This window comes from Scomber japonicus, chromosome 21 (assembly GCF_027409825.1).
Source record: "Scomber japonicus isolate fScoJap1 chromosome 21, fScoJap1.pri, whole genome shotgun sequence".
In the NCBI taxonomy this organism is placed as follows: domain Eukaryota; kingdom Metazoa; phylum Chordata; class Actinopteri; order Scombriformes; family Scombridae; genus Scomber; species Scomber japonicus.
The window spans coordinates 15,327,055-15,349,819 of NC_070598.1; the positions used below are offsets into that span (position 1 = coordinate 15,327,055).

The 22,765-nt window shown below is 39.1% G+C and overlaps 1 protein-coding gene across 1 annotated transcript in view; it reads right to left on the minus strand.

The window, feature by feature from the left end:
* Positions 1-2,630: 2,630 nt before the first annotated feature.
* The window catches only part of cntnap2a (contactin associated protein 2a), a 321,999-nt gene continuing 301,864 nt past the window's right edge, over positions 2,631-22,765 (minus strand). The window contains exons 24-27 of the mRNA XM_053342332.1: positions 18,471-18,564; positions 6,132-6,413; positions 3,278-3,349; positions 2,631-2,830 (exon numbers count right to left, since the gene is read on the minus strand). Coding sequence (XP_053198307.1) covers positions 2,631-2,830; positions 3,278-3,349; positions 6,132-6,413; positions 18,471-18,564 — 648 coding nt within the window. The remainder of the gene's footprint in view (positions 2,831-3,277; positions 3,350-6,131; positions 6,414-18,470; positions 18,565-22,765) is intronic.

Below are 22,765 nucleotides of genomic sequence, written 5' to 3' on the forward strand. Positions count from 1 at the left end.
TCTCATGAATGTCTCTTAACCCTCGTGTACCACGTGTGTTTGAAAATGTCTGCATGTCAACTTGTGTGTCCACATGAAAGCGATGCATAGAAAAAGACTGATTATTAAAGATCAAACACTCTTTATTGAACTCAATAGAACTGAAAGAAAAACATATGGATAATGGTTTTGTCTGTTGGAGCTAATAATCCATTATCATCGGTTGTTATGTTCAAACCACATATCAAGGAAAATGTGCGTGTTTATGTATAATCTGACTAATAAAATTACTTAAAAAAGGAAAGTAAAGTCACTTGTTTGCCTTCACGGATTTGATGTGTGTCATAGAAAGTCTTATTTGAGTCTGTAGTACAGTAGAAGGCAGGCTGAGTTCACCAGCTGCTCTAATGTCTATGATATGGTGATCTACAGTTAGCACTCAACCATGAGGTGATGATGATGTACAAAACCATTCATGTAACAAGGTGCCATGACAGCAGTTTTACAAAACACAAATTCATAACAATAACAACAAATTTGGCAGCTGGTCAGGAAAAAACAACATGGTTAGAAAACAGAAAATGTACATTGTTGAATGCATGTTGGACTACAGTGGCACTGTTTAGTCAGAAGCTCAATTCAGTGTTCACAAAGCAGCAGCCTCCTCATTCTGAACACGTCGCTCTTGTAATTGAACGAACAACCTTGTCCAAAGAGCTACTATACGTGCATGTTTGCGCGTGTATGCGTGTGTATGTGTGCGTCACAGAAGGTAGGCGTACAATTGCTGTGTGTTTGTGTAGCTTGTTCCTCCTCTATAAGTCACCTACAACAGCTACCTACAACAGCTACGTTTGAGAAAGTCAGGTTTTTCAAGGATTTGAGAGAAATGTGCCTGAAGTGCCTTGACTTCAAAATCAGTGTTATTAATCGGGAAATCGATCACAGCACCATAAAAAGCACCTGAACACTGATTAAAGAGAATTCAAGCAGCAGTAGTCAGGTTTTTAGAGTGAGCTTTTGTTAAGTAGTCTGGGACAAGGCCAAATGGCTAAACACCTTGAAGGCACAATTAATTAATAAGCCAATTATCATCTGAACCTCTGCCCAGATCTTAACCCTCTTGATGTCTTCCCATCAACCATCCAACTTTTGTCAAAATTGACCCAGTGTGATTTGACTGTTTAAAAAGCATAAGGTATAAATGATCATCTAATTCTGTGTTAGATCTTTTAAGCCAACTTCATTCCAACTTATTACCACAGGTTTTTCACTTATTTTTTGAAATGATGGTCAACAGGCCTCATTTAAATAAAATTATACCTCATTTTTGAGTTAAAACCTGTTGTCCTCCCTGGTCAAATTGACCTGAAGATAACAGGAGGGTTAATCATATATTAGCTGTCAGTGATTTTTTTTTGTTTCATGCTGCTTCGACCACTTAATGAGGTGTCTCATTCATTACTTTCCTGTGACTGTCTTGACTGTCTTTTCTGGCAATGTGGAAAATCCCATTCATCTGACCTAGTGTGCTGTATATCCACCTCTTTAAACAACTTCAAACATATACGCACAGACGCATGCACTCACTATAAGCTTACAGTGCACTGTAAGCCTACAGCTCACTGTCAGTGTAAGATGTAAAGGTACGCAAAGAAATTCCTCGACTCAAAGTCAAACATTTAAGGTGAAGATTTGAGCAGGTTGGAAAATTATGTAAGACCCGAGTGTTTGGCAAAGAAACAAACCGACTGCTCAAGTGTAAGTGAGTAAAGGTTCGCTGTTTCACTTTTTCCAAATGAAAAGAAAGCTGCCGTGCTGAGCTAAACCAACGCAACCATGGAGTGTCATGATTTCCCATTATTCTCTGAGAAACTCCTCTCTATACTTCCTCAGAAAGGAATGTCCCATACAATCGAATGTCATAAAATTTTAACATAAAACTCTATATTTAATCATATATAATGTAATGGACAGATGTATGATAACGTAATATAGATCTGAAATTTGTCATTAGTATTTAGGTATTGGACTCTGAATAAATCTTTTGAGAAAAAAAAGAAAATAACACAAAATATTGTATTTACAAAGTCAACTTTTGGCATCCATGTTCAACCCTATATTGCCACAATATAAGTAGCATATTATTCGATGGATATGATAAATTAAAAAAAGGGTTTGGCATGTCGATTTGATCAATTTTGATATAATTTTTGTTAAAAAATAAAATCAAAATGTAACAGAGACTGAATAAACTTGTGCTATCACACGACCCAGTAAGTATAATTATTTGTCATATACAGTATTCAAAGGACTCCTGAAAACTCCCAAGCACGATACAAAGAAGGACAAGCCGGTTAGTATATACATGTACAGTCTCTTATAGCCGTGCTCCACTGAATAACTGTCTCTCTTCTCTTTCTAATACTCTGGATATATAAAAAAACAAAAACAAACAAACAAACAAAAAAGATTTTGTACACGTCTTTCCCCACATCCCTGCCCTCTCTGGGAGATTATTGTCCTATCGAAAGGCCTTTCCTCATCTCTTTCCTCTCCCGCGATTGGTCATTGAATAAAACCTCCTTCATCTCTGTGGCAACCTGTGGCCAGACGAATCACTTTCTCCCTCAAAGTCCTTCCATTGGCTGTTAGATGAACCATTCCTTCTTTGATTCATCAATGGTTTCTGGGTTGTCCGTGCCGATGATGGCTGTGTCCGCCGATTCTCCAGCAGACTCCCCGCTGCCCTTGGCCTCATTGGTGTGGTAGGTGCCTTTGTGACGGAACATGTAGCGGATCAGGAACACCAGAGTACATAAGATGGTGAAAATCACCACTGCAATGATACCTGCAGAGGAGACAGACATCAGTTACTTTTAATCACTGCTTAACTTTGACGAAACAACCAAAAAACTACTTTGGAGCATGGTTTCAGTGGCCACAGTGTCGTCTCTTATTAACTGAATAACCTTGTAAGTGTATGTACTTGGTTTTTATTTAGTTAGCTGTATTTCATCAGACAGTCAGAAATAAAACACCACCGCTAACTGTGAGGCTGATGGTTTGACAGTGACATATATTAGAGTCTACGCTTCATACCGCCTAACCAACCTGATGACCCAAATATCTTCTGACATGTAAGCATAGCAGCTTTTCTTTTCAACATAACACTACAATGTGCTACGTTGACTCATGAACACATTTTCATGTTATTTTTTTTAGCCCATAATATAGACATTTTTTATTTAAATCTAACAAAAAATGCTTTCACAGATGTTCTGACAACATTTTGTACCTCCAATGATGGCTGAGTCCCTGTTGACTCCATCAGGAATCACTCTCTCCTCATTGAAGGGGAACTCTGCATCTGAACAGAGACAAAAGAAAGAAAAATAGACCAGTTGAAAAAGATAAATTTAAACCATACATTTATATTAACAAACAATGGCTACATCAGACCAATCTCTAAACCTAAAAATACAACACAGATGGGCAAAGTACATTTCAAGGTCAGGATAATATCAACATGCCAGAGTGCTGTTGTGCACCAGCAGAAAAATATGGCCCTTGGTCTTTTTCTTTTTCATGAGTCAAATGTCACATGGTTTCAGGCTTAATTAATGCTGAATTATAACTACAAAGTTTCTCTTTGTGACACTGGAGAGAAAAACAGCTCACAGTACTAATGGAAGTATATGCTAGATTGGCTCCAGCTTCACTATATGATATGAACACAGATAAGTCAAAACATTAAAAGCGTTCGAAGTGAATAACATTGATTATCTTATTAAAGTGACACCTGTTAAGGGCTGGGATACATTGGGCAGCAAGTAAACACTCAGTTCTTAAAGTTGATGTGTTGGAAAGAGTAAAAAAGGCCAAGTGTAAGGATCAACGCAACTTTGACAAAGGGTGTGATGGCTAGATGTCAGGGTCAGAGCATCCATGTGGCCCCTTGGCGGTCTGATGCAATGTTCTGCTCTGAACAATACTCTGCTTCGGTCCTGGCATTCATGCAGATGTTACTTTGACAATGTTGCAGAACAGGTACAATGCTTCATGGCAATTGTATTCTCTGAGGGCATTGGTCTCTTTCAGCAGGATAATGCACCCTGCCTCTGAGCAACATAAAGAAAGAGTTCAAGGTGTTTCTTTAGCTTCCACATTCCCCATATCTCAATCCGATTAAGCATCTGTGGGGTGTGCTGGAAAAACAAATCCTATCCATGGAGACCCAACCTCACATTTTACAGGGCTTAAATGATCAGCTGCTAATGTCTTGGTGCCCGATACCAGAGAACGCCTTCAGAGGTCTTTTGGAGTCCTTGCCACGACAGGAGGGAGCTGTTTTGGTGGCATGAAGAGGACCTGCACAGTATTAGGCAGGTGGTTTTAATGTTATGGCTGATCAGTGTACATCAGACTGTCAAATATGCTAAGCACCCTGAGGAGATGACTAGTTGAGTTTATTGCTGTATTGTTTCGTGTATTTAATTACAAATCTGTGACAGGATGAGATTAAAGTTAAGGTTAACAGCTGCTACTTCTGCTCATCCACTCTGTGTAAGAAGCAATCATCTAGATGGCTCTGATTGTCTCTGACTGGACAGAAGTGCTGGGCAAATGAGAGAAAAGACAGATGAGTGGAGGAAGTGGTGGGAGATAAAGGAAATCAGTTTGCTCTCTCAATCGATTTCTTATTTTTGACAGTAATTCCTATTGAGGTGCATGTACATGGGCTCTACTGCATGCAAAAAAATCATATACACATACGCATGCAAACTGGAGCACTGTGTGGTGAGCTGTCAGCTATTTCTGCTGCTGATAGCATTACCTATAATTCTCCTGGGAACTAAAGAACATGAGTAAGAAGAAGAAGAGGCGGAGGAAAGGAGGAAAGTAGTTAAAAATGGGAAGCAATGGAGGGCAAGAGAGCAAGACTCATTACAGTCTGTCAGCTGCAGAGGAGAGGAGAGGAGAGGAGATGAGAGGAGATGAGAGGAGATGAGAGGAGATGAGAGGAGAGGAGAGGAGAGGAGAGGAGAGGAGAGGAGAGGAGAGGAGAGGAGAGGAGAGGAGAGGAGAGGAGAGGAGAAGAGAGGAGATTAGACAAAGGTCATTATAAGTGAGGGATGGAAGAAAGGTTGGATGCATTATAGATTAGATCTATCTATAGAAAATGTAAAGCAAAATAAATACTGATCGTTTCAGCTGAAAGATGGAGGAGAGCTGACTGTGAGTTTGGACCTAGAGTCAAGATCAATGGACTAGGATCGATCTCAGATAGCTCAACATTCCCAAAGGAAAAAATTGGCACCAAGCCTGAGGAAAACCAATGCATCCAGAATAATGACGCACTGAAACAAGCTGCTGAGGAATGTAACATTAGACACAACAGTAGTCAGGTCTGAGCGTGTATGTGTGTGTACGTGTTTTCACAGACAAGCAAGCATACATGTCCAGAGTGGATCTGGTCTGTAAGCATTAGCGAATTGATTACCATGTTTGTGTATATGTACTTAATCAACCCTTGATCACCTTGAGTTGATTCAAAATAAAATGATTTCACTTGCAGATTTAAACTGTGTGTAGTAACTGTGGGAAGTTGTTACATACTGCTAAATAATTTGTATGAAGGTTTCACATTCAGTGTGTTAGATGGTGTGGTGCTGACAGTAGCACAGTCAGACAAAATTTGAATTTCAGAGTTATGTGTGGAATGAACATGCAAATACATATACTATGTAAAGGTCACACTGTAGATTATACAAAGCTCATTTGTTTATCTGTTTGTTGAGTTTGTTTGATCTGAGTTTGACATTTGCTTTTAGCCTCAGTCTAGACTGAAATCTCTCAACAACTATTGGATGGATAGCCATATAATTTAGTACAGTATGTATCTACTGTACTAAATTATATGGCTCCACAGGGTGAACTGTAATAGTGACTGTTTGATCTTTCATCTAAGGCCTTCATCAGATCAAATAAAATTTCTAATTAAATAACGTGATTCATGATCAAATACCTAACATTGAAGGGCTGAAGTTTTCAAGATACTACAAGTTGGCTTTGCAACAGCAAATTGTAGAGTCTTCTTTCACTCTAGTGACTGACAGTAAAGTTTTCAGTGTATTTGGGGTTATCCTCACCTGTGTTGTCCAGATGCCAGGGATCTGTTGCGGCAGACATTGGTGGGATGGTGAGAGGTGATGCCCCGCAGTTGGACTCTACCAGTTTACCCTGGTAAGACACCGGCAATGTGGCTGCAGGCTGTCTGTCTGGCTGACCGGCTGCTGGTGTGCCTTGTGCCTGTGCAGCAGTTCTTAGTGCAGACTTCAGGGGGGCAACTCCGTTAAACTGCACCCGTGACAGGCACCCGACGAAGCCTGGGGTATTGTTCTCTATGACCACTGGGTCTACCTGCCCAGTTTCTGGAGAGAGATGCAAAGATAGAGAGAAGCTGGGATCATTGGATCATTTTAATGGGCTAATCATGTTATTATTTTATTAGAATGTCAAAACAAGTCTCATTGGATGTTAACTTATGTGGATCCATGCCCATAAAATGTATTGATTATCAGAGAAGAGAGAGAGAGTGCAGAGAAACCCAAATCCTAAACGCTGACCACAGTGGTTTTTAAAAGAGAAAACCAAATACAATAGCACTTTCAGTTCAGAACATAAACACACAAAACACTTTCTCTGAATTCATAAACAGCTATGTACACTCATAGTAAGCACACACTCACAAATCAAGCTTATCACACAAATACTGGTAGGCACAAACTTTGCTGATGCACAGACACAGTAATGCAATACTCTGCAAAAGTGAGAATATGAATCCTCACATACAAGGAGAGAATAGAGAAAGAAGAAGAGAAGATGAGGAGGGAGCAAGAATACAAAGAACTAATGTCAAATTATACAATGAATAATGATTTAACACCCTCACCTCTGTCTCATGAAGATTAGATTTCTATAATGTGTGTATTCAGTATATGGTTTCAATCAATTAATTTTGCTATTTTTTCTCATTTGAGCTGCAGTCACAAACTTATTAATTCTTTATTGGGCTTTTGTATGTGCATAAGGATGATTCAAGTACATGCAAGGTCATTACTGGTAGATGTAACCAATATCAAATACCAATATGAAGCTGTGATAAAAAACACAATTTGGAGAGTGATTGATTTTCCAAAGATTCACTTATTGCCATGGCAGTCCAAAGATTTTTCAAGTGTGCATGTTCAAAAGCAGCAATTTGTGCCTTTTCCATCTCTGCCTATTCGGCTCCTTTTACTTCCATCTCTCTTGATGATTCGAAAAGAATGACTTCAGCACACACTATTCAGTTATGTAGCACCTGAAAAGCAGCTGGCCCACTGAGCTCAGAGTGACTGGTCCTTTGTAGGTTACCTGCAGCAGTATTTCAGGTGTTGATGAATATTGATTTCTTTTATTTTTTTTATTGGCATGTATTAAGAGTTGAAACTTGTCAACTTCAGAGTTTTTTTACTCTCCCAGAGCAGATGTGGCCAGAGGTATTCATAAAAAAAACAATGTGAAAGAGTTAAATCCACTCAGTGACGTCATTCGGTGTATTCAAACAGTGACTGACTCGGGTAAGCTCATGTTAATCATCACAACAATCATCAAAATACTGCTTAAATACAGCTGATCATGTACATTGTGCCCACACTCACATAACTGCAGAGAAGATACTGCATGCAGCAAATAAAATGATGAAAAAAAAAAATCTCTTCAACACCTACAGTTTAGTAAAGATGTAAATGCTGCATAGAACAGACACGATCCACCCTGACACTAACTTGGACTGATTTCAAAACAGCCAAACTATCTTCAACACTTTCACAGAGCTGCAAAATATCTTAGTTTCTCACACGAACTCTGGCTGTGTGTACATATAGAACCAGGTTTCATGTTTTTACATGCATGGGTGCTCTGCTGCTGCATGACTGCACCACACCCAGAAGGAACTGTTGGACAATCCTGCAGCAAAAATATGAACAAGGGAAGACTACTGCTGTGTGTGTGTGTGTGTGTGTGTGTGTGTGTGTGTATGTGTGTTCACTAAATGAATCACGTTATGTTTGATGATGTATCTGGAAGGGGCTTATAATGTAATTCTCTCTCTTTATTTCATTTTGATGGGACCAATACAAGTATGAGTGTGTATTTGAGAGTGTGTTTGTGTACGTTGGTACACTATTGATTGTGCTGCCAGGAACAGAGCTCAGAGCGATCTGAGTCGTCTACGTATTTGCCACTTGACCAGACCTCCTACAGACACATACATTGTGTGTATACACTGCATCTGCATTTGTGTGTGTATGCAAAAAAGCTCAAATGTTGCTCAGCATCACCTGCTTGATGAGGCATTGGTCAGCCCTTTCTGCAGGGGAAGAGACAAATGTATCTGCTATCAATCACTTCACACCTTGAGAACGGTGTGGATGGGGTCTATGCGTGTGTGTGTGAATTTGCATATGCGTGGGGGTGTACAGAATCAGTGGATGGAGAGTGAGAGAGAGAGATATATAAGTGCCTCACAGTGTTACAGTAAGCACAGTGAGCAGAATATTGATAACAACATCCATATGAATACTGAATATGAATATGAATACAGGTCTTCTCTCTCCTGTATCCCTGAACATGTGTTGATCACTGCAGAGGCCTGGTTGTGAATACTAATAGGCTGTCTGTAGAGAGTATAACAGCCTGCTTAGCATACAATGCTGGTGAAGAGTAAATAGCCGACAAGCCTTCCTTGTTTCAAATTTTTTGGGGCCAGTGATTTCACAAGAGAGCGTTCTTTAGAAAGCAGCGTGTTCCCTGCTAAAATAACACACTCGTTACTCATGAACATCACCCATTTAATATGGACTGAGAGCTGGGTTGTCACTGATAAGAGGCCTCAGTGGTTTTAATGGGAACAAATTTTGTACTAACAGAGAACAGCAAGAGGCAGACACAACTGTACAAACGCCTGCACTATCTAATGTGATTCAGTAAAATATATATTACCTTCATAAAGCTGTGAATGTTCAGACTGCATTTGATTATTATTAAAAGCTTTCCAGAGTAAGTTCTTATTTGACAACTTTTAAGAATATTTTCTTCACACCTCGTGCTTAAAAATCTCATCCAGACATGTTTGGAGATACATAAAAACATTCTGCTTATCAATGTGATGTCTAATGTTGGTTTAATAACATTAGACATAATATATGAATATTAATAATTAATATCACCTTGTCAAAGCTAGTTATGACATACAGACATGACACACGTCTTATTGCTTGTAATCCCTTCTTTTGGCCTGTCCTTTGCTCCAAAGAGGCTTCCCAGACTAATCAATAAAACATGGGCAAATACACACTCAAGCCATCAGGATTCCACACACTAATCATGATAAAAACTGAGCAAAGACTAATCCGTCTGGCTTGAGATTGCAATAATGAAATGAACCATCACAAATGATCACAGTGTGGTTGAGCAATTGATTTGTACTACATACCACATGTGACTCCACTTTTTGCAAGCAGACACACACACACACACACACACACACACACACACACACACACACACACACACACACACACACACACACACACACACATTGTCATAACAACAACAAGGTCAGCATGTTGATCAGAGGATTGTACCCTGTGTCACCAGGGTGACTGATGACATCACATGAATAATTCAAAAGGTGTGAAAGCACATAAAGCTGTGAGGAAAGGTCTGGTGTGAGGAAAATGGGTAGGTAGGGTATGAGGGGGGGGGGGGGGGTGAACTGCCTGTAGGGGAGACAAAAAGAAGTGGGTCAGGGACAGAGAAAAGACGAGAAGATGGAACCAGAGAGGGAGGGTGTGGCTGCCTTTCCAAAAAGGGGGCTCGGGCGGTGGGGTAGGGTAAAGGTGAGAGACATGACAGGAGAGGAGGAGGAGAAAAGAGATAGAGTGTCTCTGAAGAGTGGATGTAAAAAAAAAAAAAAGTGGGAACAAAATGGGGTGACAAGAGGGGTGCTCAAATGGAGGGGCAGGGTAGAGGAGATCAAACAGTGTTGCCATGGCAACAAATGGAAGCTGATGCAGGGAGCGAGAGAAGGAAAAAGAAAGGGAGTGTTAATGAAAATATGAGACACACCAAAAGAATATTAATGTGCCCACCGCCCACCACTCCCTTTGTATTACCAAATCAAATATTTAGCCAGCAGCAATATCAAAGCAGTAGAAATAAAGTGATAAAGGAAAACAGACAAAAATATAAAAAAATGAGTGTGTTCTTAATGCTCTGAATATTCTCCTCAAGGTGATATGCGTGTTTTATTTCTGTTTTGTACATATTTTCTAATTCATTTTTCCTTCTTGAAAAAGATTGGTACTAAAGGGTTTTCTTGTTGTCTCATACAGCTGAACAGAAAATGGTCTATATTTATGTCTAATGCGAAGTTTAATAGTAAAAGTACAAAAAGTACAAACTGACCATTTCTTCTTTGATTTTTGGCTCTTGTGCAGTTTGGTTGTGATCTTCTCTAAAGTGCTGCTAAGACTCTTCAAAAAACATATTAAATTAAACCAAACTGATATCAACTGTGGTGAATGATAAGACTGCCAGATGGGGTACAACGTGGATGGGGTGATTAATTAGGAAAGCAAGGTGGAGGTGGAGTGAAATGACAGAGAGATAAAAGCTGAAGTAGACACCTGACTAATTTTAGAAAAAAAACCTGTGGTTAAAACACATTGACCACATCCTACACAGGTGTATCCGTCAATGCTGCCCAACCTCCTCAACCAGGATGTCAGGTGGCACAGATGCTAAGACACAGACATAACAGACGCAGCAACAAGCAGACCAGTGATATAATTAATATGGTTATGATGGCTCATTTTCCCTCTCTGACTCACACCAGGGTTCTGTGTAATTTGCCTGAAATCGAATTAATCCAGAGGGAGGACTGCCTTTAAAATTGAAAAGCATCAAACATTTGGCTTGCTATATATTGATGAGGGAAATCATGAAATACACAAATTCCTTACCACACATTTAATTGACATCTTAGGTTAGACTGGCTGACAATGAATTACTTAAACCATGGCACACTTCTGCACATACAGTATGACAGCACATACAGATGATCACCCAGAAACACACACAGACACAGACACAGACACACACACGCATACACATACACACACAACTGTAGTTACCTATGTGGAGTTTGCGTCAGTGTCTGTATACAGTTTGTGAGACAGTCCTCTCCACTCGTTCTTCCTCTCTGCTATTTGGATCTCTTAACACCGTGGCACATTGGCAAGCTCTGTCTCTCTCTATCTGTCTGCCTCTACCTCCCTCTATCCCTCTCTCTCGCTGCAGTGCAGTCCCACCCCCACTCAGACGCAGCAGCTGGAGAAAACCTGGGTCCTGGAGCAGCACCCACATGGATCGGGACTCAATAGAGTAAAGTGCAACTACTGGTGATAGGCGGGAAGGGTGGCATGATGTCATCCTTACACACACACACACACATACACAGACAGACACACACACTCAAAGCGATGGGCACGTATATGTATGAGCATCTTGTCTTGAGAGATTATAGAATTAGCAAACAGACACAATGCTTGAAAAGATAAGAGAGTGAAACAGCTCTGTGTTATCATCTGACAGCCGGGTTCATCAGTGCTTTAATCAGAGTCGGGACGTATGGCAGCTCTGATCTCAAAGGTCAAAACACAAAAGACAAGAGCGAATTTATTGAACTTCATCATGTCAGACTTTGGAAAATGGTCAGCAGTATGTAAAGTTAAGTATACGTGACTTGTGCTTAATTAGTTCAGCTTCACTGTGTATGGCTGGCTGCTGAATCCTAAAAACAGAAACCAACCTCAAAAAAAAAAAAAAAAAAATCATCCTCAGCAGGACAGCAGTCCAGTTCAATAATTTATTAAGGCACTGATGTTTTCAGCTTTTCTGAGCATGCAAAGTAGCATCTGCTGGCAGTTTCTTGGATGAAGAAGGGTAAAATGTTTGTGAATTAACAAGCCGTTTAATTGGATTGCAGTCCTGCTGATTAATTTTTAAATTACTTATGCCAAACTGCTGGTATGGTCCTTTTACCAACTAAATGTTGACCTTCCACGGTATACTGTACATTTTAAACAATGTTCATGTTCAGCTTTAAAAAGTGTCCATAAGCAAACGTGCTCTTAATCATGTCCAGGAATCAATTGAAAAGTGAATGTTCTTATTTTTTTCTTAATTATTGCAAATGACACATAATCTATGCAGAAAATACTTATTTGAGAAAGTAGAGGAATGTTTTTATCTTTCTAATCTTTTTCCACACAACTTTTCCACAGCCTTTGTCTGTGCTCATGTTAAATATGCCAAGGTTTAAATATATATTACAAAAATCAAAACTATCCTTAAAAAATACCCTGTGCTCCCCTGCTTTTTCACAGATTTACACTCAGCATGACTTTTCAAGTGACAAAGTTGAATTAATCTTGATCTTCAAGATGGTGTGTTAACAGATGGATTGGCACAGAGGGATAAAATGCACAGTGGATAGATCTAGACATACAGTGATGATATTCACTCCTTATCTGCTGGATAGATTTAACTTGCACAGACAGATGGCTGACAGTTATGGTTGTTAAAACAGGGTATAATCTTCACTTCTGTTGGTTTGTGTTGTTTTGTAAATCCACTACAGTAATTATGCAGTTGTACTTGCAGTTTAGGTATGCACTTTAAGTTTACATTATTCTTTACAAAAAAGGCAGTTAATTGATGTCATACCTCAGGGCAAAAAGACTCCTGAAGGGTCAATTACTGGTTTTTCTGAACAAAATGCCAATTCAAAGCAAAAACCCATGAAAAAGACAATACATAGAAGAGTCCTCTGAAATGGAAATAACAACTATTACACCTCAGAATTCCTCACAATAAAGCTATTACACCTTGAAATGTCAGCATGACTTAAAGCCTGCGTAAAATAATTGCCAGCACCCACAGGGAGCGATGTGTTAAATATGTGTGGACAGAGTTAACAGGACGAGAGAGGCTAGGGGGAAAAAAATTGAGAAATCAGAATTTCAGTGTGGCACTGATGTACATGTCCTTTACAACCAACCCTCAGGGCTACAATCATCTGTCTCTAATAGCACTTTCACGGTGTCACTATTTTTCTCACTCTCTCTCTGCCTTTGGCTTTGAGTCTATTCCCTTAGATGGACACACAGCCAGTCTACACACATACACACCAAACTCACACAGAGATTTGTAGCAATGAGGACTGGATCGGGAGCGTGCCTGCTGCTCTGGCTGATGTATGACTCACCCCCCCTGTCCCCCTCCCATCTATTCTGCTGGGATGCAGAGATCCAAGGAGGACAGACCCATCCGCAATACATCAACACACACACACACACACACACACACACACACACACACACACACACACACACACACACACACACACACACACACACACACACACACACACACACGCCCCGTTGTTAAGCACAGATGTAAGGATACAGTTACCTTCACATACACACTGCATACTGTTACACCAAGGATCAGGCTACCGTGGTTTCAGCAGCAGTATAGCATGCGCTGAATCATCCTCATGCTTCATGATCAATAACACTTTAGCACAATTACTCTTGGCAGCAAACACTGTAAATCTCATGACCCTGTACCTGAGATATCCACACCGCCAGCTCCAACAAAACAGGCTGAACAATGAGCATTAAACATGGTAACATAAATACTCATCTGTTTTGTTCCCTAAAACTATAGTGAAACTCTGCTTAGTCAGCCGTTTTGTTTTTGTTTTTTTATACAGGATATTTTGTTTATTCAGGAATAAAACAGATCCCAGTGTAGATTAGAGGTGCTGAGTAGGTATAATAGCAGTCTCTGATCTTTTTACTGCAGTGCTTTATCAGTATCCTAGAAGCTGCAAAACTTAGAATTTATAATACAAATCTTAAAACAGATTTTTTCCCCCTTTTTTTAAACATTGAATGTTGTAGAAGCAGGTGCGAGTTTGCCGTATTGTTGGAGTCTTTCAATGACTAACCTTATTAAACTTTAACTCGTGAGCAAGTGTAGATAGTAAAATGTAAAAGTTGAAGTTTTACAGTTAAAAGGCAGAGTTTAGTGGCATCTAACAGAGCTGACTTGGTGGAAATGTACTATGAAATTCACAAATATGTTTTAATTAGTGTATTATCACATGCAAATAAGAATCATTGTGTTTTTGTTAGTTTAAAATGAACCCTTTATATCTACTTAAGGAGCAGGTTCCTTGAGCCTGACATGTTTCTACTATGGATGGGCAGATTTATACAATGCCGATACTTCAATACTCACAAGCTACTCATTTGGTATCAATTTTTATCATAACATATTGATAATATAGTCTCTCTATATTAAGAAAGGAATCTCTGTTTGTATGTATGTATGTTTGTACTTTGTGCGTCTCTTGAACTATTTATTTGATGGACTTCACACTTTGTGGGTGCATTGCTGAAGAAAAAAGGGAGTGTCTTATCAAATCGGTTGCAATTTGGATATGCAATACATTTATTATTAATAAATACTGAATACACCAGCCATCAGTGAGCTGCTCTGCTCTGTGCAGGGGCAAGGTGGCGCTTCAGAACTCTGCCAAATGGAGAGACCAGAGCGTGACAAGAGTCAAGTGTTTTAAAGAGAAAAAAGTAGACAGCAAAAGCAGAGCTTTTAATCAAGACTGGACATTCTGACCCTGTGTCTAGACAGAAAGTGTAGCATTAGCAGAATGTTTAGGTTGTCAGCCGCAAGTGACTACACAGGAGGCTCTCATATGCTCTGAGGCCGTGACGATTGTAAAGTGCCACTACAGACAAAGCACCACTGATTGGAACAAACCTAACCAGAGCAGCATGTTTAGCACATAAGCAGCATTGACTAAACCATTGTGGCTACATAATGGTTTAGGTATAGTTGAGCGTAGGTCATCTGCTTTTTAGAAGCGCTCAATATATATATATATATATATATATATATATATTCATACATACATTATACGTATATATTTGGCATGCATATCATGTGAGCACTAATCCTAACCCTTGAAACATCACTGCTGGATGTCTCAATATATATATATATATATATATATATATATACACACACACACATACTTTTTGTTCATTATTAATAACAATGGCAGTGTTGCAGGAAGAAAGACAGGAAAAAGCAACTGCCGGAGGAACTGACGTTTTGAGCGGACCAATCACAGCCCTTGCGGTCCGCGTTGCCGTGACGCGTAGTTAGGATTTTTTGGAGGTGCATGTCAGGCTACGGCGTAGGGGTCTGCGTCGACACAGAGAGCTACATGTAGCTACGCCATCGACATGAAGTACTGTATAAATCAAGCTTAAGGGTGAGAGGAGGGGGAATTCAGTCGGTTGCAATATGCAACTTCACCACTAGATGCCACTAAATCTTATGTACTGGTCCTTTAAGAATGTCAGTCTAAATTGACATAGGCAAAAAAACCAACAAACAAAAAACCCCCCCCAGAAAAACTTGACATTTATTCTCAGAACATTAATGTGGTATTTAAAATGACTTTTTAATGAGCAGCACCACAAGAATATTTAAGTAATTAGTTGAAAGATACACTAATATACAGTGAGGATATTATTTTTATTTTATTAGAAATATTTACATTTTTTACTCTTTTAAAAAATATTTGTAATGTTATGTGTTCCTTTATGTAAAAAAAGAATATTGGCAAGTATATTGTAATCATATTTTTTCACTGCTCAAATGTTAAGCCTAAAAATCCATTGTGTAGGGCTATAGTTTGAATATCCATGTGTTTATCTATCTGTTGTTTAATGTCTAGCTCCGTTGATTCCTGCTCTCTTTATTCCAGCCATCCCACAATCAGTAGACTGTGAGGTGATAGAGGAGACATCGCTCTGATCAGCGTGTGTGTTTGTGTGCGCTACACCAAACACAGAGTCTCTGTCTCCCAGAAATAGAGAATCTGATAGCTCAGCTGTCTGACAGCTTCTCTTGTCTCTGCGGTCCCGACGCAGAACTGGAACAGATCTGACGAGATGACGGCTTTGTTTCCTCTTCTTCTCTGTCTTTCCTAATACAATATTCCTGTCATCCTTCTGTTTTCCTGTTTCTCTTCCAATCTATTTTTTTTGCTTACTCTGTCTATATGTATTATTCTGTCATGAAGTTTACTACAATGCCATAGACTTAACATTTCAGCATATTGAGTTTATTGAAGTGTGAGGCTGTATAGTTGATTGAGTTAGTACTGACATGCTGCTTTGGCATGTTAGGTGACTTTGTCCTATGTGTCCTTAAAACATCTGTGCTAGACAAAGATGGATGGCTGTGTTATGTGTGCGCATGTTTATGAGCACGCGCTTGTGTGTGTGTGTGTGTGTGTGTGTGTGAGAGGAAGGTGTTGTATTCCCAGGGATTCTTGTGTTGTGTGCAGCAGTCGATAGTTCTGGCTGGTAAATGAAGCCAGCCATTATTTCAACCTCACTGACTTTCTTGGCACTTGAGGTAGAGGACAAAGGATGTAAGAGGGAAGGAGGAAAAGACAGGAGGACAAGACAACAGAACAAGCTGCAGCATAATGCAAATAACGACATCCGGTCCTACATCAGAGGTACATTATGGGTAATTATACAAGCTAATAAACCCAACCAAAATCAAGTCATAAACCACAGCTACCACTTGGGAGAACTTAAATAGGTTAAGGTAATTGGGAATGGATAATTAGGGTAATAGGGTAATCAAAGTTTAAAGTGTTTGGGCAGATGATTTAGGGCTCTGTTAAGATCTACAGTCTTGGTAAATCCAGTGGGGGAAAAAAAAATGTTGCACAAGATCATGAATCACATTTAAATCAGCGTCAGCACTAAACTGCCAGTGTTTTCTACAAGAAATGTGTCAATATAATAGTGGCTGACTAACCTGAATAGTCACATAAAAGCGGAAATTAATCGTAACTAAAGGTTTAGGATTCTTTTGGTCTGTCAGTTCTCTAAGCCAGTCAAGCATTATGGGAATTCACTGTGGGAGTCTAATACCAGCCTATCAAAGATAAATTGTCAGGGATAATTTTCATCTTAACATGGCATTTGATGATTTGCATAGCCACAGTCACAAATGTGAATGCCTATCAGTGGTGGAAAGTAACTAAGTACATTTCCACAAGCACTCTTAAGGTACTTTTTCTTTACTTGAGTATTTCCATTTGATGCTACTTTATACTTCTGCTCCACATTTCAGAGAGACTACTCCACTACATTTATTTTACAGCTTTAGTTACTTTTCAGATGAAGATTTGACACAATGGATAATATAACAAGCTTTTAAAATACAACACATTGTTAAAGATGAAACCAGTGGTTTCCACCTTTTCGTCTTTTGACCTCTTACAAAAAGCAGTGTGTAGTCACACTTCTCAGATGGGTTTTATATCAATTAATGTTCAAATGATCCAAAATTTCACCAAAAATCAACGATTAGAGAAAAAGTAAAAAACTGAACACAGATTTATGTATCAGAACTTTGTTTTTCCTTCTTTTTCTCCCATTAATCATCTCATGACCCCTCAGATTTATCTGGTGACCCTTTGGAGGGACCCACCCCCTAAGTTAGGAGCTACTGGACTAAACTAAGTAACTGTATATAAAGAAGTTCAAACTAGCTCCACAACCAGCAGCTACAACAATGACATGCTGCTCTAACACTGATGCTTCAGTATCAATAATCTAATGATGTCATATATAATAATATCAGTCAAGAAGACCAAACCACTACTTTTACTGCACTACTTAAAGTACATTTTGCTGTTAATACTTATGTACTTTTACTTAAGCAGGATTTTTCATCCAGGACCTTTCTTGTAATGCAGTATTTTGACATTGTTGCATTGGTACAGATCCTCTCAGTACTTCTTGCACTACTGGTGAGTGCTGGAGCTGGAATTACAATATGCAATGTACTAATTTCCCTTTGCAGTTCTCTGGTGTCCTCTAGTGGACATACTGTGTAAATAAACCCTCCTGTTTATATATTTATTTGTTAAGGACAACATTGCAAATTAAATGTTTTTCTCAGGAAGTTTACCCTTGCATTGAATTTGGCTAAATAAAATAGAATGGAATAGAATAAGACACCACTGTCATATATGTGTACACACACACACACTTATGATGCTTAGTTAGTTTACAGCTTGATACTATAGAGACTATTTGACCCATGAGAGGGTGGGGTTTGAGTGGTATGAGTTAATCAAATGAATGTATTAATAAAAACAAACAAACAAACAAACCAAAAAAAGCCAAAACAAATAGTAATGTTTCACACTGAGTGACAAAAGGTGTAAAAATCAAGAAGTTAAAATTGATACTTACCAAAGACTTTGCCTAAGAACAGCGTCTTGACCAGGTTGAACTTTGTGTCTGAGGCATCTGGGAGGGTGTAGCTGACTGGAGGGTAATGATCCAACTGAGTCAGAGGGCGAGAGGGACAGAGAGATGGAGAGATACTATATCAGCATCTGCATTTTTAATGAGACGCTGGGTCTAAAAGTACTGACTGCAGAATTTTTTAACACCCCGTCTAGGACCTGCATCAGCACATTAAACAGAGTATACAACATGATGAAGAACCAGTGGTAATTCACTACTGCCAGACAGTATAAAATTACAGTACAACATAATCAAAAGCTCAATGTCTCCCTCTTGTGGTTTTAAAATGTCAGCTCATTCTGCTTACAATGCAGTTTTTTTTGACTGCTTAAACACCAACAGTGATTTAACAGTGATTCTTGAAGCACTATCTCTGAAACCAGCCAATGCATTTACCAAGTGTGACAAACTCAATACACACTGTCTGCTTCACACTCATTTTGTCATTTTATAACACACTTGTTGCAAACCTGTAAACACAACTCACTGCTTCATACTCAAGTTTGTAATTTAATACAACAATAAACTTCCAGCAAACTGTAAACACTGGTCTCTACATTGCTTACACTATTTTGCTAATTGCTTTTCCACACTGACTTCACTTACAAATCAGAGCTTGAACACTATAAATAGGTTGCAGGTAAACATTTGGATTGCATAACATTGGAGGCCAGCAAGAGGAGGATGAGCAGGGGAAGAAGAAAGAATAGGAGGAGAATGGAGAGGTGAAATAGGATAGAGAGGAAGGAGAGGATGGGGAAGAGGAAGGTCAGAAACACAATAACTGATTAAATCAGACTGACTGTGGTTGACCATGTTGTCAACCATGGGACAACAACACATCTAGATACCTGTGTGTATGTGTGTTTACTACATGTATGTAAGCTACCATGTCTATACTATACTATCAGTGTGTAACTGTTGCTCCATGTGCCTTTTCTAATGATGGTTTGTGTGTACTGTAATGATGCAAAAACACAATTTTATGATGTAATCTTATGTTTATGATGTATAATGTTTTGCTGGTTTGGTGCAAAGCTTTGTGGTTAGTGTGTAACGTTAGTAATAGTTTTAAAGATAATGCCTAAGTAATCAGAAAGAACTGTAAAAAACCTTCATATGATCCCAAAGAATCACAATTAAAGACAGTTCAATAAATATTAATTAAAGTAACTGTAGCAGATCCAGCAACTAGATGAGCTTTATTTCAAGGATTACAGCATTGTCACAGCTTGTGTCTTTGAAACTGTTTATTAAAAAAAGTTTTGCTTCCAGATGGATGAAGTGGAATGGAAATAATCTACAAATAATTGAAAGGATAGCCTCAAACAAATTAACCTCTGTAGCATCTTTTAACAATCTCTCTCTGATCATATAAACTAAATGCATGAAAATCCTCATTATGTGTGGTGTTTATCGACCGTTACCCCTGTTCAAAATACCAATCTGTCCTTCAATTCAGACCAACATGGGAAAACTGTTCATTTTCCTTTTTCTTTTTTTCGTAGTCAAACTTATCATGGCTGAACACAAAACGATTGAAAAGCAATCCTCCATAATGATCCCACAAACAAACAGCTCCTCACCAGGACTAGATAAATGATCACACTTTAATTAACAGTATGCAATAAAAACTGCGGTGGGTTCAAAGCTCTCTTCCTTGAGATCTTAAAAAAGAGAACAAGCAGCCTGTTTACAAAGAAGAGCGTCAGCGGAGGTGTGAGAGCAGGGTGATGGAATACAGGACTTTAATATCCCTGCAACATAATTAACTTGTTATTGCTGTTTCACTGAAGTTTCTAATTAGCTTGAAGGCTGCAGCCGGCGCTATTGACGAGAATCATTTCAACCCCACAAATTGGTTTCTGTGTGTTCCAGAAATAAAAGATCTTCCTTCTTCCTTTCTCCATGCTCACAGGAGGACTGTATCTCAGATTATGCCGCTCTGCAGACACCACACCGACGGCCCAAACCAGAAGAGGGGCTGCTGATTGAAAACAATGACTTGTGTTATTGCGTGTTTTACTGGGAATTTGGTCCATTGATGTGCTGAACAGCTGTCGTGGCGTGTTAGCTGGGTGCTGAGGTGGACTGTCACTAAAGACTTGAGATTTGTGTGTGTGTAGTTGTCCTTGTTTATATATTGGAATCAGCAGTCCTCCCATGCAGAAAAATCTCTCTACCCCCAACCCCGACAGACTATTTTCTCCCTCTTTCTCTCAACACACACGCAAGCATATCCTAATTTGATTCTTTCCAAAAGTCTGGTCTCAGTAGAGCATTGTGTGGGTTTTGTTTTCCATGGTGACTGGAGGGTGGGATAATGGGGCACAATTAAATTGCGCTCAGCTTATTTACTTTTATCTGAGAAAACAAATTGGCTTCACAGCCAGGGAGGGAGGTGTGAATCTCAAAACCCCACAAAAAGGTCCACAGAGGGAGACAGCCAGGGAAGAAAACCTTATTTTACCAAACTTTGTCAATTACAACTTCAATTATTGGGATCCTTTCCTTTTACGTCGCACCATTTAGACAACACAATTTTCTCTTTAAGCACCGTTGGTTACATAAAACTTATATAAGGAAAGTAATCAGGGTTTAGACAAAGATAAAATTAACAATGGGTGAAATCTATTTCCCTAACTACGTTCTCAAAAAGAATCTAATTTAGCCAAGGAGCTAGTATATATTTAAACTAAATCACAGTACAATGGGAACTTCTTTTGTGGCAACTCTATTTCCTTAATGATATCCGAGAAACAGTAAAAACTCCGATCACAAGTGAAACATTGCAGAACCGAAGTGAAAATAAATGCTACATTCCTTTTCTTTGTACTCCTATAAACAGTTTAACATCATTATCAAGTGAGTCAGTGAGTTATTGTCACAGCAATAACCAGAAACCAACCACAGTAACACATTTTTAGAGACTTTTTATCTGAAAGAGAGGAGAGGAGAGGAGAGGAGAGGAGAGGAGAGGAGAGGAGAGGAGAGGAGAGGAAAGGAGAGGAAGAGAGAACAGAGATGACATGTCTGCTACCTGAAGGGACTCCAAACCTTAATTTCTAAACCTTCCTAATCTGTGAGAGACTGAGAGAAAAGGGAAGTCAGAGATGGAGAGATGGGAACTTATTTTGATTTCGCCTAGGTATTCCTTTGATAGCAAGCTAACCTCACGAGACCTCACAGACTTGCTTAAAAAGCAAACACTTGCCCCCTGCACTGCACTCTGCATGCTTGTGCATACATTACAGCGGGTAATTGTGTGCACATGCAGATCAACACCTTGAAAGAAGCCTCAGGTCTATGGATAATCTAAGATAACCTAAATGCGTCAAAGTGATCTTTGTTATCATATTTTGTGGGTTTACATTCTTTATCTAAAGAGATCTTTTCCTTTCAACCCCCTCCTCTCTCTCTGACTCTCTCTTCTTTCTTTTTATTTGCTTTCCATCTCTCCCCTGCTCCCTTTTTGCTCAGATTTCAATTACCACAGGCCTACTTGTTTTCCCACTCGTTCGCCGCCGTGTCTTTAAACTAAACAGTCGCTTGTCTAAATGCCTTTAAGATTTGCAGCCCTGATAGCAGAGAAGTGAAACCTCCGCAGCCTCAGGTAAACACTCGATTCTCTTTTACCCTGGAAATTGAATTTGATCCACTGGCAGGCCCATAACCGGCTTTTATTGCATCTAACTCATCTCTGTCTCTCACTCATGATGTCACGTTGTTTTATCTGAGATGAAAGCAGCTCCAGCAAGGCTTCTGTTGAACATGTAAACAAAATAATGATGGGTTGGTTAGATTTGGGATGCTGATGGCACAGTATGACAAAATACCAAGCTTTAATGTGTAATGCGATGTCAAACATTTCAGTAAATAGCTGTACACAGTTCACCACATGATAATTCAGTATGCTTTCAAATATCTGCATGTAGGTGAAATTCTACAGCTACGGTCAGACTCTGTGAGTTTTGATGCATGACATTTCTGACAGCATACCTAAAAGATACATTAAAGAAAATTTTCTTTACTCTGAGGGCTTGGAAATCACCGTCCGACAGTATACTTTGCTAACAAAGCTTCAGTGCATTTTGCTCTAGAGGATTAAAGAAGTCCCTGACTGTAGTGCCGTGACATAGAGAAATATATATACGGTTGAGAAATGAGAAATATATAAGGAAGGTTTGGCTGCTACTTTAAAGGCATATGCAGGATTTTTCTATAAAACAATTTATAGA